Below are 16,685 nucleotides of genomic sequence, written 5' to 3'. Positions count from 1 at the left end.
AACAAACACAGGGAGGCAGCTGAAACAGGGAGACAAAGAAATATGTACAAATGAAAAAACAGAACTAAGCTTCGGAAATAGAACTGAGCAAAATGGAGACAAGGAATCTACTAGATGCAGAGTTCAAAACACTGGTTATAATGATGCTCAACGAACAGAGGGAAAGAATAGATGAACTCAGTGAGAATTTGAACAAAGAGAGAGCAAACATAAAAAAGAACCAGGCAGAAATGAAGAATACAGTAACTGTAATAAAGAATGTAGTAGAGGGAATCAACAGTAGATTAGATGAAGCAGAGGATCAGATCAGCAATTTGGAAGATAAGGTAGGAGAAAATACCTAATCAGAAGAGCAACAAGAAAAAAGAATCCCTCCTACCCACCAAAAGAGCATATTTTAAGGGGCCTGTGAGACGATATTCACATCATAGGGGTACCAGAAGGAGAAAAGAGAGAGCAAGGAATTGAAAAACTATTTGAAGAAATAATGACAGAAAACTTTTTAACCTGGTGGAAAAATAGACATATAAGCCCAGGAAGTACAGAAAATCCCAAACAAGATGAACTCAAAGAGGCCCATACCAAGACACATCATAATTAAAATGCCAAAAGTTAAAGACAAAGAGAAAATCTTAAAAGCAGCAAGAGAAAAGCAGTTATCTACAAGGGAGTTCTCATAAGACTATTAGCTGATTTCTCAATAGAAATTTTGCAGGCCAGAGGCATTGGTATAAAACATTCAAAGTGATGAAAAGCAAGGGCCTACAATCAAGATAATTCTACCCAGCAAGGCTATCATTTAGAACCAAAGGACAGATAAAGATCTTCCTAGAAAAGAAAAAGGTAAAGAAGTTCATCAACGCTAAACCAGTATTACAAGACATATTAGAGGGACTTCTTTAAGAAGAAGAAAAAAATAAAAAAATATGAATAATAAAGTTGCAGTAACTACATATTTAGCAACAATTAGTTTAAATGTACATGGATTAAATGCTTCAATTGAAAGGCATAGTATGGTTGAATGAATAAGGGAACAAGACCCTTACATAAGCTGCCTACAAGAGACTCACTTCAGATTGAAAGATACACACAGACTGAAAGTAAAGGGATGGGAAAAGATATTTCAAGAAAACAGGAATAAAAAAAAGCTGGAGTAATAATACTTATACCAGAAAAAATAGACTTTAAAACAAAGACAATCACAAGAGACAAAAAAGGACCCAGTAATCCTTCCTCTGGGTATTTATCCAAAGAAACCCAAAACATTACTTTGAAGGGCTATGTGAATCTATATATTTATTGCAGCATTATTTACAATAGCCAAGGTATGGAGCCATGTTCATCATGAGGATGAATGGATAAAGAAGAAGGAGTACATATATACAATGGAATACTACCCAGCCATAAGAAAGAATGAAACCTTGCCATATGCAACAACATGGGTTGATTTAGAGGGTATTGTGTAGAGTGGAGTAAGTCAGATAAAAACAAATGTCATGTAATTTCACTTATATGTAGAGTCTAGAGAAGAGGATAACAAACAAACAAAATAGAAACAAGCTCATAAATACAGAGAACATTGTAATGGTTGCTGGATTGGGGGTGGGGGTGGGGGATGGATGAAAGCAGAAGGGTTAAGAGGTACAGATTGGTAGTTAAAAAATAGTAATGAATATTTTAAGTATAGCACAGGGAATATTGTCAGCAGTATTGTAATAACTATGTATGGTGTCAGATGGGTGCTGAATTTATCAGGGTGATCATTTCCTAAGTTACATAAATGTATAATTACTGCATTGTGTACCTGAAACTAATATAATATTATGTCAACTGTAATTGAAAAAATAAAAAATATATAAATAAGTTGTCTCCCTCCACTTAAGTATCTATAAGCAGTTAATTAGTTTAGTAATTACTGATAACATTATGTCTGAAGAACTAAAACATATGAAATAAAATGGTAGAAACTAGGTAATTTTATCTGAAATGATAATATAATTCCTTAGGGAAATTTCATTTCCTACAAATTATTTTCTGTTAGTTTTACATTCATACATCTCTTGCTTAGATTCCCCAATGGTATTTCTAATCATTTCTTAGATGAATAGTGGTCTGCTATTATCCATGCCTATGTGACTCACATGGACACTTTATATTAAGTACTGCCTAAGCATGTTATGATACTTGGATTATATATGTACCTGACCTTTACAGTTAATTCCATAAGATGCTTTCTCTGTTTCTGTCATTTTGAGATGAAAGAAGCACAGAATTTTCTTGATTGTAGTCTGCTTCCTGCTCAGATCTATAATACATGACAACATAACTTTCTTATTTTTTCCTTACCACTTAAAAAACCCTGAAGTCTACACTTTATTCAGATTTATTAGGCTTTAACCTAATACTTTCTTGTTTTTCTGCTTGGCAATCCCATCCAGGAAACTGCATTACATTTGGTCATCATGCCTCCTATCGGCTGTGACAATTTCTCAGACTACCCTTGTTTTTGATGACCTTGACAGTTTTGTGGAGAAACATATTGTTTTGCACTCTCTTTTAGCTTTTGAAAAAGAAGTGAGAAGTTGCTATCTCCCTATGCTGCAAAGAACTTCTTTACCAATGAAGATTAAACCCAAAGGGAAAAAATCTCATTTAGGTAGGACAGCAATCATCATATATTACACTTTAGTGCATGTATAGGAATTAGAGTGTGCACCCATATAATTTGGCTTCCAAGGTGTACAAGAAATGATGAAAAAAATTGAGAGTAATTTTATCCACAGAAAGGGTCAAGGGACTACATAACAATAACTTCTGCTATGAACAGATGTTTTCTGGCTTTATTGAGCCTGGAGCAAGAGATTTATGCTGCTGTATGAGAGAAGCTGATAGGATGAGGTGAATGAAAGAACAAGTTGATAAGCATCTGATATTTCATTAAGGTAAGTGTGGGGTCTTTTCTAGTGGAAGTTTTCTCTGCTTGCTATGATTTAGGCAAGGCCTGGCTGAGAGATGGAGGCAGACAGAGGGCTAAGTGACCTTCCTAGATTCTTGAGTATTTTTACCATAGTACCTCTCAAGGTGTCTAAAGTCCAGAAGTATTAATGATGTCAGACTTCTTCTGAGTTAAGTAGCCTGAGTTAGCCAATAAAAATATAGGAATCCCAGTTAAGTTTGAATTTTGGATAAATGATGCACAATGAATTTTGGATAAACAAATATATCCCATGCAATATTTGAAACATGCTTATGTTAAAAATTTGTTTATCTGAACATTTAATGTCCTGTATTTTATCTGGGAACTCTACTCTGTGCCATTTTCTTGGGTTCTCCTGGGTGTGTGTGGTGGAGGTAAGTGAGAACAGAAAAGGAAGAGAAGGGTGTATAGTCTTTAGCTTCAGACCACCACTCTCAGAGAGTGGTTACCTAAATGTGAAGGACAAATGTGACATCACCTATTCGTAAAAGCCATCCCAAGTCAGCGTTTGAAGAAACTATGGGCCTTAGATGTCTGTAGCAACATTCACTTTGTTTCCTTCTTTCTCTCATAATTTTTGAACAGCTACCCAATGTTTGTATCATATAAACAGTATCCTTTAATATATACAAATCCTGAAGAAAAAAAAAAACCCAGTGGGATCAGAAACAACGGGCAGCAAGGGTATACTTTCCATTTAGCCACCTGGTTTCTGATCTGTCTTCTCCCCCACCCACCACGGGCTCTGGACTTCTGGACCAGTGGTCAGTTTCACAACTCTCTCCTCCTCCTCCTATCTATCTATCTCAGATGATGAAGAGACTAAAAACTGTATTATATAAAGATTCTTCATGCATTAGATAATTGAGAACTAAGTATAACTGTATAAATTTAAGTGTTAAACAATGTTATATGTCCAGGCATAATAAAAAAAAATACATAGGAAGAATGATTTAGTAAACTAAAGAATTTGAAATTGATATAAATATGCTCTTGGCCTCTAAGGAAGTCAGCAAAAGTATTATGCTTGATATACTTCAAAAATCAGCTGGGTCAAAATTAGAGAGCATTTAAAAGCCTTCACAAAACAGAGTTGACACACCATAAGCTTTTAATGGCATGAATTTCCATTATCATTAACTGCTGAATAAAAGAGGTTCATTACAGTGATTAGAAATGTTAATTTCTTAGAGCAATCATAATTTCCTTTAAGGTTCTATGGCAATGTTTCTAAATAGGTTATGACCTATTAGTGGTTTATGAAGTCAATTAGGAGGACATAATCAGCATTAAAGAGAATAGAAAATATCCAATCTCATTACATACAGTCAATATAAACATTATTTCACACACCTTAATTTCAGTTTTTTAAATATTTATGTATAACTACTTGGTTATAATATAAAATATATTTTATATGGCCTGTCATGAACAAAAAAATCAGACAACAACTATTCTATATAACAACAAATAAAGTCTAAGATTGATTCAAAGGTGCAGCACAATTTTAAGTCATAAATTGGTGATAGAGGAGAAAATATTTTTGATAGAAGATATAATGGTTAATATATTTTAACCAATAATTGGGCCACTTTTCCATTTATTACGAGTTTGATTTATGGTGATAGATATGACAATTCACTTCTTATTATCAATGAGTTAGGAATGACTTGGTGATTATCTATCTATCTTTTATCTATCTATCTATCTATCTATCTGGCAATCAATCAATCATCTATTACATATTAAGTGTTTTTTTGAAAGTAGACAGGGCACTAAATAGTTAATAATCTCAGTAACAGTGTTTTACATATTACAATAGCCTTTTATTTTATATATTTTAAAGATTCAGTGGACACGACTGAATTTGTGGTATATTTAACCTTTATGAAACTGAGTCACTCTATAAAAGCTCCATTATGGGAAAATTTAATAGCAGTAATGGTGTTTTACAGGAGAAGTACTCATGTTACCAATAATTGACTATGTCATGGTATCATTCTGAGTTATATCCACTACTAGGAGACATAAGATTGCTATGTTAATCCATTTAGATTATTTTTGCACTCTCAAGACGCAGAAACTTTCTTACCTTTGAGCAAAGCTGTCAGGATAGCTAAATCAATGTCCTGGTGACCTTCCGATCCCATCCGAAATACCGTAATCTGCAGTTTGAGACAAGGTGACCATTAGCAATGCATTTTCCTCCTGAGAGGAATTAAAATAATGAGACTATATATAAACACAGACTATTTTAATATCTGTAAGGTAGATTCTTAACCACAGGGAACACATACGTAGCAAGAATTCAATTAGAGGGCTCTGCAGCTCATTAGAGGGAGATGCCTCAGCGGCCTCCTAACAGAGACCATCTTAGATAACTACATTGATTATGGTTACAACGAGGAGAAGCCGGAGACCAAGGAAAATGTCCTCTTCTATCATGTCAGTTTTAAAATTAAAACTTGCCAGATTTACAAAAATGTGTAAACCATAATGCAAACTATGAGATGAGAAATTAGTGTTTAAAAAATAGCTAGATAGCACCCCCTTCAGTAAATGGCTCCACTATCTCTGTATATGTATGTGAGTGGTGTTTGTGTGTGTATATGTGTGTATATATATGTGTGCAATATAGTCATTCCTACACTTACTTTGTCAGCAATAGTTACTCAAATGTTTCAACATTATGATGCCTCTAGATCCTCCAGTCCTCTTAGTAACCTTGAAACCTCTTGAGAACAATTTAGCAGTACATCCAAGTTGTAAGAAGGGAAAAGCAGACAACACAGTTAATGTTTCCTTTTGCTAATCCAGGAGAGAAAGTATTCTTTGGGGACAAATAATGGGGAGGAGAGTAAAGAGATAACAGTGTAATACAGTGTAATGCCTGTTGGGTTAATACAAACTCCCAAAATAAGGCTTAAGAATAATGAAGTTCCCCCCCCCCCCCCAAGTCAGAGGGAATCTACTTGAGGAAGCCAAAAGATTATTTGAATATCTACGTTGAATTCCTATTGTACTCAACTGCTTTCAGCTATAAGTTTCTCTGGATGGAAAAATAGTAGTGCTTGCCTATTTCCGGCTACATCAGAAACAAACTTCATAGGATTTGCTAATATGTAATTCTAAGTTTTGCCACTAAGATGGAGAGAATGGACACATAGAAGCATAGACTGTTATACCATCAGTTGCCTTAGAAACTTTCTAGTCTTCTACTACCTAGATATAAAGAAACTTACTTAAGGTCAACAACTAGTTAGAAAGATAACCGTGATTGGAACTAAATAGCTCTCACCTTTTGTCTTGTGCCTTAAGCATTGGGAAGAAGTGAAGGGAAGGAACAAGAACATATGAGCATTTGACTTTTAAGCTTGACTCCTTTGTATCTGTTTGTATACTGGGATGACTGTACGGCAGAGATTGCAAGTTGAAATGCCTTCATAGGTGTTTGGACTCAAAAATGGGAAAAATATGGGGAGTCAGACAAAATCCATCTATGTACTGTGTTTGGATCATGGACCACAGCTGTGACCTCTGGTAAGGACTGTCAGGTTGAGGTGTGCCCTAACTCCATTAGATTTGCACGGAAACCTGCTTCTGTTACAATCATAGGTTTGGCCAAAGTGCTGTTTAGGACATTGTCTCAAACAGCTGTTGATGCCTCAGCAGAATCCACTTGGGAGATGAGAGGCAGCTCTTATCTGCTCTGAGTTCAGGGAAAGGTGATGAGTTGGGAAGAAAATTTGAGGTTTATTGGATTAAGAACCAGGGGGTAGAAGTGAAATTTTGGCTCTTTATGTTAACTCTTTCATCAAGGGCTGGCTATGGTCTGAAAGACATTATTATATACTTAGCTGGGAGTGAGATAAGATGAATCAGGGTAACGTTCAAGTTCATTGTTTTAGGAGAATTCAGAAATTAGTCTTCAAACAGAATTCCTTAAACATCTGATCTACTTGTTCTGCAGATGTCTAAATTTTGCTTCCTAATTAGAGATCACATTTCAGATGCAAATAGTTCTGAGGCAGCAAACAAATAAATTAATTTTACCTTGCACTATAAGATTATCAGCCTGTCTTAAGAGCAGATTTGAAGAGGGGGGAAAGGAATCTATATAGTGTAGGGTTTCTAAAGGATTTTGGGGTGGGATAGTGGAGACATGGATATATGTGCTGTTGTTTGTCAAGGAGCCTGAAATGGAATCATGTGCCATAATTTTGCAGTTTTTCTGGACAACTGATGTGGATGAAATGGCTGCTCACCTGTTCATACCCACATCCTGGTGTGCTTAGATTGAAGAACTCAAGGACCGTAGAAAGGGAAGGAAAACACCAAGGAGAAGCTGAAGGATCCAAAGTCAAAATTTATTTCATAATTTTGCCTTGATCTGACCTTATATATGTGTTCATCACTACTCTAAAACTTTTTAATTTGAAATTAAAAAATTTTAAATGTGAATTACACAATGTATATGTCTGCCACAGGAAAAAAATGTCAAACAAGACCAGAGTTACTGTCTCTTACCATTCTCCATTGTTGGCAGAGATGCAGAAAATCAGGTATTCTTAAATATTCTTGGTGGGGATGTAAATCCAATAGTAGTTTTAAGCATGAAAGGTTGATGTAAAATTCCTTGGTTTTGATGTTATCATTCCTTAACAGCACTAGATTTCATTTGCTAATGTTTTATTTAGGATCTTTGCAACTATGTAAGTGAGGGTGATACATATCACAATCCTGCCTGGATTAGGTACTAGAGTTGCACTGACTTTTCACTGTGAATTGGGAAGCTTTCTTTATGTAGTTATGCCTCAGAACAGTTTACATAACAAAGGAATTTGGCTTCTGGCATATTTAGAAGGACGTTTTCAAACTGGCAATGAAGCATTTTTAGGAATAGAAAGCTGAATACTTTTATACGTTTTTCAAGTTATCGATCAATTTAGATTCTCTGCCTCTCCTTGACTCAATCTCATATATTTTTAGATAATAAAACATTTCATGTAAACTTTCAAATACTGTTGTACATAAAATTCTCTTATTATTTAAATAATATCCTCTATATTTAGAATTATACAGCAATATGTTCATTCTTCTTTATTTTTTACTTGATCAAAATCATGGTCATTTCTAAGAATCAAGTTTTAATTTTATCATCAATATTATTATTTATAATTTAAAGTTATTATCCTCTGCTTTTATCATTACCCATTTATTCTATTTTGCTTCCATAGCTGTTCTTTTCTTAGAATTTTAAGTTGACTTCTTGGTCAATTTATTTTTCTTCTTTCTTTTTTTCCCTAGTACAAGCATTTAAGATTATGTATCTCATATGTTTTATATGTATGTCATTTTCACTCATTTTAAGTATATGCAATTTATTTTCTCTTACTCGTTACTATTAGAGTGTATATGTATATTTGTAACATCTGCAAATGTGCTATTTTGTTTGATAAAAGTATACATTTTCAATATATATATAGAGAGAGGTTACATTTACTAATTTTTTATTCAAATACTCTACATATTTATTTCTGAGAGGCATGTTAAAATCTCCTATTACGATTATATAGTTCACAATTATTTCTTGAAAGTAAACGGTCCTTGCTTTGTATATTTTGAAGCTTTTTATGAGTGTATAAATTTTCGTGACAATCTATTCTTGGTGGATTGCACTTTTTAATCAACATATAATATCTCCCTTTCCTATTTAATGCTGTTATTTTATATTACATTTTGTTTTATATTAACATTGTAATCTCTACACATACTTTTATGGGGATTTAGGATTTATCTGGTGATTAGTCACTTTTCTGTGGTCATTTTGTTTCAGTGTACATTTTGTAAATAGCAAGGCTACATTTTTTTTCCCCCTAAAACTGAAACAGAATCTCTGTCTTAAAGGCAGAAAAGAATCCAGTTACATTTAATATGATTACTGATTTTTTTTGTATCACTTCTTCCAACTTATTTTGTTTTTTATTTTCTAGATTTTCTTATCATTTCCCTTTTACAACTTTCTTTTCCTTTAAAAGTGTCATATTTGGCTAGATAATATATGCATGTGAAAAAAAATCCCAATAGTATAAAGATACATATGGTAAAAATGAAGTCTATCACATCTATCTCTCTAGTTTTCCAGCAACCCTCAATGAAAGCAACTAGTATTACCAGTTTTACATATGTTCACGTATAAATAGAAATGCACATATGTCTCTTCTTTTTACACAAGTGGAGCAAATTTTACTCACTATTCTACATTTTGCTTTTTTTTTTTTTTTTTTTTTTTACTTGAAAGTCTATTTTGGAGACCATTCTATTGAGCCATGAAGAGATGTGCATCATGATTTGTTGACTGTCTAAAGTTTCTTTGTATGCATGTACTGTGATTTATTTAACCAGCCTCCACTAATGAACATTTAGTTTGTTCCCAGTCTTTGTCATTATAAACACCTCTGAAAGCTGAGCATACCTATAGAATAAAATTTGTAAATATGAAAATTCTTAGCCCAGCTACTCTGAGAAAAGTTCTTCCATTCATTACTCTGATTCCCTTCTAGGGCCTCTCCTATTTCCTGTGTTTCTTTATTTTGTTCCTGTATGTTAATTGAAATAACTTTTAACTTCACAGTATATATTTTTCTCCTATAATGATTTAGAAACTCTAGTTTCTATACTCACTTTTAATATTTCAGAAACTATTCAAAATTTTTGTCTGTTAACATGGTATCCTTTTTTATCTCCCTTCATGGTAAGTACTGAGAGAGATTTGTTTAAAACAAACAAACAAACAAAAACCAAATTTGTCATTTTTGCCTCTTTTTTTTTGTCATTTGAGGGGCAGGAAGGGAGATAGGCACATACACTTATTCTATCAAATCTCACCAATGAAAATTTTAATAGAAAAAAGTTAAATTAAGTAGAAGTTTTAAGTTATTTCATAGGTCCTGTAGTAAATCAAGCCTGATTTTCTTTTCTTATAAAATTGGTATTTTCAACATGTGCCCTAAAAGTACCTCCCAGATTTGTATGACATGATTGGTTATTTTGTGAAAACACTATAGAATACAGGGAAATTAATGTTTTCTTCAAGATCCAAAAGAACAAACTTTAAACATTTTATAAAAAAAAAAAATCTCAACTTACCCCAAAATTTGGTTTAAAATTCTAAATTTTCAGCTTCCTTGTGAACAAATTGTCTTAGCCTGGATGAAATTCTGATGCTCACACTGAATGGAAGCTAAATCTTTCACAATGATGCAATTCCCCTATTCTCCACTTTTTTGACCTATAGGCCATGTAGATTAAATCATAGTATATAAAAAGACTCAAAGCAGAAATATAGCACAGAAAGATGAAACAAACAAACAAACCCAGAAGTATGGAAATGATTTGGGAAAAGTATTTTTATGTTCGAAGATAATTTGGTTTATTTTCAGGACAACAGCCAGTATATTTGCTGCCTACTTCCCCCTCCCCCACCCCAAAATACAGTATATATGTGGCTGTATTAATCACAGACTTCCCATGACTTCTAAAACCTAGCAAGTCCTGTAGTTGACAAGATCAAGGTATAGGAAAAAATATTGGGAACTAAACTGACTCCTCTTTAAGGTGCCTATTAATTAGCTTAACTTGTGATTCATATTTATGTCACAGTGAGCAATGAATCTATGAAAACAGACATGGAGATTAAAGTGAGCTTTTGAAAATAAAAATAATCATGATATTAAACTGAAAAACATCTGTAAGCTGCAAGCCCAATTTGGCTCAATCTATCAAAAATAGAAAGGAACATTCCACAATTGTTTCATGCTGTGTTCGATATGTAAGAGATGATATCTATGTTTGACAAATTGTTTGTAACATGTCTGAATATTTGAGAGAAATACCATAGCCTCACAATAGATAATCAGCAAAGTCTTATGATTTTTTTAAGAATTTAGAAAAGGTCGCCTATAATAATGTTAGCTAAAAGATTTAAGGACATTAATTATGCTATATCTAGAACTTCCTTAAAAGAAACATCTCTAAAATATTTCCTATTTACTGATTCAATTTTTAAATAAGATCTGGAGTTCTGTTTCCTGAGGGTAGGATCAGGATGAGAGGAGAGAATCAGACACACAGAGGTGATTCAATCATCACAATGCAATAACTTTTAAAAATCACCAGATTAGCAGAGTATTTCTCTGGTGAATCATTAGTATTCTAAATAATTTGAAACAATCAAGTGATTAATAGAAAAAGCAAAAATCTATGTTCATCGCAATATAAAATGATACAAGACCCCTGGTAGGGCTGTAACCAGGAATTGTGGTTGGTAATGAAAGACCTTTAGCAGGTACGGTCTTCAGTTTTCACTTCCAGAGAGTCAAAGGTCACTTACTATGGGGAAGAGAACAATGCAACTCGAAGAATAGATTACTATGCACCTAAAACATCCGTCTATTTGATTTCCAGCACTTGAGAAAAATGAACTCTGTTTGGTTGACAAAATTCTTGAAGTTAATATTTTTATGAAGTACTGTATTAAATGTATAGCTCACTTAATCAATACCTCCATCATTGGACATTTACATTGTGTCTAAATATTTGATATAAATAACGATGTGATCATCTTTGCATGTAAATCCTGCTCTTTATTTAGCACTCTGTCCTTAGCATAGATTCCCAGAAGTCTGGCCCTCTTGTCACAAACTGCCTCATAGCTAGAAATGAGTATTTTAGCATATAAAAGTTACTTAAAATAAAAGGAGCTTGTGTTGTTCTTGAACCAGATTTGCTGTAATGACCTCCAACCCTATTAGTGAAAATGTTGTTGAGAAGGAGGCAGCTCTTATAAAGTTGCTTGTACCAAAATTAAAATGGAAAACATAGGTACTTGCATATGCTGACAGTGCAGCCTTCACACCTGGAGGCCGAGGAGCTATGAGCAGGATCTATTCTTGTCTTCTCTCTATTTGCACCATTACCAACCACGAGGATGAGTTCAGGCTCTTGTTTTTTGGAAAAGGGGTCTTGAAAAACAGCTGACCTCATGCATTTTTCCCAGTTTCACTTTCTTGATTCTTATGTTAGTCCTCTGAATGCTGTATGGGTCTTAGGGCAGTGCTGGCTTAAGTAACTGATGTCATAGTTAAATATGCATTAGGAACTTAACCCAGGCTCCCTGGATCCATGACTGATACATCCTTTGTAGTCTAAAGAGCACTTTGTGATCCTAAGGTGACTCATAGGAGGGACAGAGAAAAGCAACTGAGCTAATTTTCCCATGAGGGCAAAAAATAGGAATAGGCTAAGCTCCTCATCTACTAATTCTTTAGAACAATTTCAGCAATGCTTTCTGGGGGTTGGGACTAGATGACAACCTATCTTCTACTATCTTTGCTTTCAGTCCTTTTCCTAACAATCGATATTACATCTTTAATTTATTATATAACTGTGTGGTGTACCTCACTGGATGCCAATGACAGATGCCAGAGTCCAGCAATAATATTTCTAGAAGCTTCTTTATAAACCCTAAGGCCTTGGCTAGCAGAATTGAGAATATTAGTCATCTACCATCTTGTCAGCCAACCAGATGGGTAAAAATTCAATTTGACCTAAGGTAATATTTTCCATCTCAGGAAGGACATTATTGGGTTCATGTTCATTCTCTTATACATTTTTTAAAATAAATAGATATCTCTCTGAGGAGAATACTCAGGGCTACAGATGGTTCTTATAGGCCAATACCATATGGGCTTATTAGGTTGTAATAATTTTTAGTAAGGTTTTGTTTTTGGTGGTTTTATCTTATTTTTTTTCATCACTCACAGGATTAAACTATCTTTTTCTGACTTCCTGGCATAATTATCAAGACATCACATACTTCTTCGGCCCAACTGCTCCTTTGTGATCTCTCCAGGTGGAAGGTTGCCAAGAAGACACCACAAAGTGCTGCAGAGACAGTACCTTACCTTTCTTCTCAAGCCAGTCCAGTTTCCCTGCTGACAATCTTGACAGTTTCCAAGGTTGGTAGACTAGATAGCCTTAGCTCACTACTCTGGGAAACTGCTTACTAGGAGGTCATTACCAGTACTTGCTGGAACGATTTCATCTTTCTCCTCGGGCAGGCAACCCTGAGTCTGAGCCAGCAAGGGACCCATTTAATGTGGGGATAATAACATTTTGGATTCTCTTCTCGCTGTAGGAAAAGATATATTTTCTTCTCCTTCCCTTCTTGTCTAACCAGAAGGAACACTAGGATCTTGAAAATAGAGCATTTAAGCTCACTAGGGATGGGGGAAACTGCTTTCTTCTAGGCTGGATTTCTGTACCTTTCCTGCTAGAGCAGTAGAAGAAAGCTGTTAAATAACACTCGCTTCAGAAACTGTGAAGGATTCTGCTATGGAGGGTCAGCAGAAATGTTTTAGAGGAAAATGCCCATTTCAGCCTGTGTGAATACTTTCAGATTCTTGGGATTTCTTTGTAGGGCTGACAGAATGAGGTTTGTTTCATATGGCAGATGTCCTAAATCAAAAGCATCTTGGCCTAATTACCTCACTTTTCTGAATCGTGGTTTTACCATCTACAAAAATAATAATAAGAAGAAATAACTGACTAGGTGATCACAGGGACTCTTTTGATCTCTAAAGGTCACAGAATTTCTTCATGCTCAAAATGGCAGAAAATCAGCATTAAGGGTACCCAATAGGTTCGGCTTCCTACCTGATACATTAATTACATCCCTGTTGCTTCCTCAACAACATCCTTAAGAAGGGACCTTGATTTTTGTGGGTGGTACCATATAAAAATCTTGTTTCCATTTGCTTTTTTGTTTAGTCTGTTCAATAGCCTAGAGCAAATTACCATATTTTTAATTGGATGTGATTAACATATAACATTGTTTAAGTTTAAGGTACATTTGATCTGATTTGATACATTTATATATCACAATATGATTCCCACTCCAGAGTGAATTAACCATATGATCCAGAAATCCAACTTCTGAGTATACATCCAAAGGAAATGAAAACAGGATATTTAAAAAGATATCTGCACTCTCATGTTTATTGTGGTATTATTCATAATAGCCAAGATATGGAAAAACCAAAGTGTCCATCAACAGATGAATAGATAAAGAAGATGTGGTATATATACATAATGGAATATTATTCAGCTATGAGAAAGAAGGAAATCCTGCTATCTGTGACAACATGGTTGGACCTTACGGGCATTACACTAAATGACATAAGTCAGACAAAGGCAAATATCATGTGATTCCACTTATGCATGGAATCTAAAAAAGCCAAACTTATAGAAACAGATTACCATGTTTTAAATATTCCCTTCTTACATTGCTGGACCATGGCACCATAATCTCTGTTCCATGCCATGCATACTATATTGTTGATACTTAGCCCATTAAACACTCAGCTCTTATGCTTATGAAGTTAGTTAAGTGGCACATGACAATGCTTCTTCTGTTCAGGAAAATCTGTCACTCCCAGATTTCCAGATTTATTATACCCCAATCAATCAGTGCCCCTGGCCCAGGGCAAAGCCAAAATCCATCACTGTGAATACTGGTCTAACCTCTGAGTTCCCATCTTCCACAGCCATCACAGCCTTCCAGATACCCAGATACATTTTGTGCTCTGACTCAGAATAGACTATGTACAGAATACAAGCTTTAGAATCATACACTCAGAAGTGAATCATGTCAATTATTAGGCTTTAGGTGTTACTGTACCTCTCTGAGCTTCAGATTCTTTTGTCTAAAGGATTATCGCAAAGCTTTATGTGGGATCATCTTTTTAAAGGATACAGCACGGTTTCTAGTATCTGGCATGAGCTCAATAATTGTTAATTCCCTTCCTGTTCATTTGTTCCCCTTGGCATGCATGTTTTCTAGGCTGGCTCTCTCTCCCACTGTGATAGCTTTGCTCTGTCTTCTCTCTGCTTGTACGTCTTGCTCCCAAAGCTCTGCCTGGCTATCTGCCCCGTATCCTACCAGGCACAGTCCAAGCATCACTTCCTGAAAACCTATCTCAGTTCTAATTATCTTTAACCTTGGTTAGGTATCTGTCCTCTACATTTCCTCTAACATATGTGCATATACCTCTATCACGGTACTGACACTATACCACACACAATGTCAATACCAATGACAGCAATATTGCTAAGGCTGCTTATTGTGTATTTATGATATATCAAATACTGTGCAACACTTCACAAACATGACTTTAGCCTAAACCATAAAGGGCTATCATTTAGTTATTGTTATTATTTCCATTTTACGTTTGGTGAACTTGAAGCAAGAGATGTTAGCTATCACATGGAAGACCATGCTGTCAGGAAGGCATTTAGACCCGGATGGCCTGGCTCAAGGGCTCAGTCTCTTGTTTGCTTGTCTGCCTCCTTCAATAGACTCTGATTTCTTGGAAGGCAAGGACACCTCTTCCATCTCTACATCCCTGTTACCCAGTAGTGTGCTTGGCACATTGTGGGTGCTCAATGAATGTTTGTGGAATGAATCCTTCATTCTGAGTTCCAATTTGTCCTGTCGTTTTCAGATGGGGATTGTGTATGACAAAGACTCTCCCCTTGACCACTGGGCTTTGATTTGGGGCTTCCCTGTTCATCTTCACATTGCCCAGTTTTAGCAAGAATCTTGCTAAGTCAGTTTATTGTGAGCCCTCCACCCTATGTATCTATTACCCTTGATATCTGAACAAATTCCTCATTCTCCACCATTCTCCACATGATGTCTGATCACCCTGGCCTGCCTTTAGCAAGAATCATGTTAGGTCAGTTTAGCAAGAATAACCCTGCCCTCCTAGAGGTTTCTATCCACTGACACCTCTCCCACTTCGCATCTTGGCCATAAATACCCACTTTTCCTTGTTCTATTCAGAGTTGAGCCCAATGTCTCTCCCTTATTGCAAACCCATTACAGTAGTCCCTTGAATAAAGGTTTCCTTGCCGTCTTTAATAAATGTCAGAATACAGTTTTAATTAATGTATCTGAGACTGAGCAGTCCTCATGGGGCTTAGGAAGGGTGGGATTGAAGTCTTAGATGCTCCCTGTCTGGGTTCAGGTGCTTGTGTATATCTGCATTAGTTCCCAACCAGAGACCAGTTAGGTTTCCACCTAAGATCCATTCCCAGTCTCACCAGTAAAGACAGGACAGGCTCAGTGCTAGAATCTGAGGTGTGTCCATTATTTTTGCTATATTTCTAGACACACATCTTTGCCACTGACATCTCTGCCTCATGATAAATAAAAGAGGGACATTATAAAGAACATAATAAAATATGAAAAAAATGAATAACAGAATTAAAAAGACTCTAATTAAAATGGGTGAAGATTCAGGGTAATTATGTGTGAATAACTCATTTTATTTTGTGGCTTGTCCCTAAGCATTTGTGGGTTCATCAAGGAGAACACTTGAGCTCTCTTTCTGCTCCCAATGTAGTGTGTTTCAAAATAAGAAATCAACTCTTGGGGCAAATTATGATCATCTAGAAAAAAATGCTAACTACTTTGGTCCACCTCTGCCTCATCTACTCATCACTGCATAGACCATTATGAAGACTAGCTAAGATTTGTAAATACTGTAGAAATGGGAGTAACTGAGAGAACTTCGTCAATGGAAAAGTAAAACCGGCTTAAATATATTAAGTCTGCCAAAGTCAAATGATTCATTAATGGAAAAAT

General features: G+C 35.2%; 1 protein-coding gene across 16 annotated transcripts in view; it reads right to left on the bottom strand.

Moving 5' to 3' along the window:
- Positions 1-16,685, bottom strand: part of TRPM3 (transient receptor potential cation channel subfamily M member 3) — a 482,939-nt gene that overhangs the window by 125,290 nt on the left and 340,964 nt on the right. For all 16 annotated transcript variants that reach the window (XM_036217932.1, XM_036217935.1, XM_036217937.1 and 13 more), the window contains one exon: positions 5,070-5,142. In XM_036217932.1, the coding sequence (XP_036073825.1) occupies positions 5,070-5,142 (73 nt within the window). The remainder of the gene's footprint in view (positions 1-5,069; positions 5,143-16,685) is intronic.

This window comes from Rousettus aegyptiacus, unplaced genomic scaffold (assembly GCF_014176215.1).
Source record: "Rousettus aegyptiacus isolate mRouAeg1 unplaced genomic scaffold, mRouAeg1.p scaffold_m13_p_3, whole genome shotgun sequence".
In the NCBI taxonomy this organism is placed as follows: Eukaryota; Metazoa; Chordata; class Mammalia; order Chiroptera; family Pteropodidae; genus Rousettus; species Rousettus aegyptiacus.
This window is presented reverse-complemented; position numbering and strand designations above follow the sequence as displayed.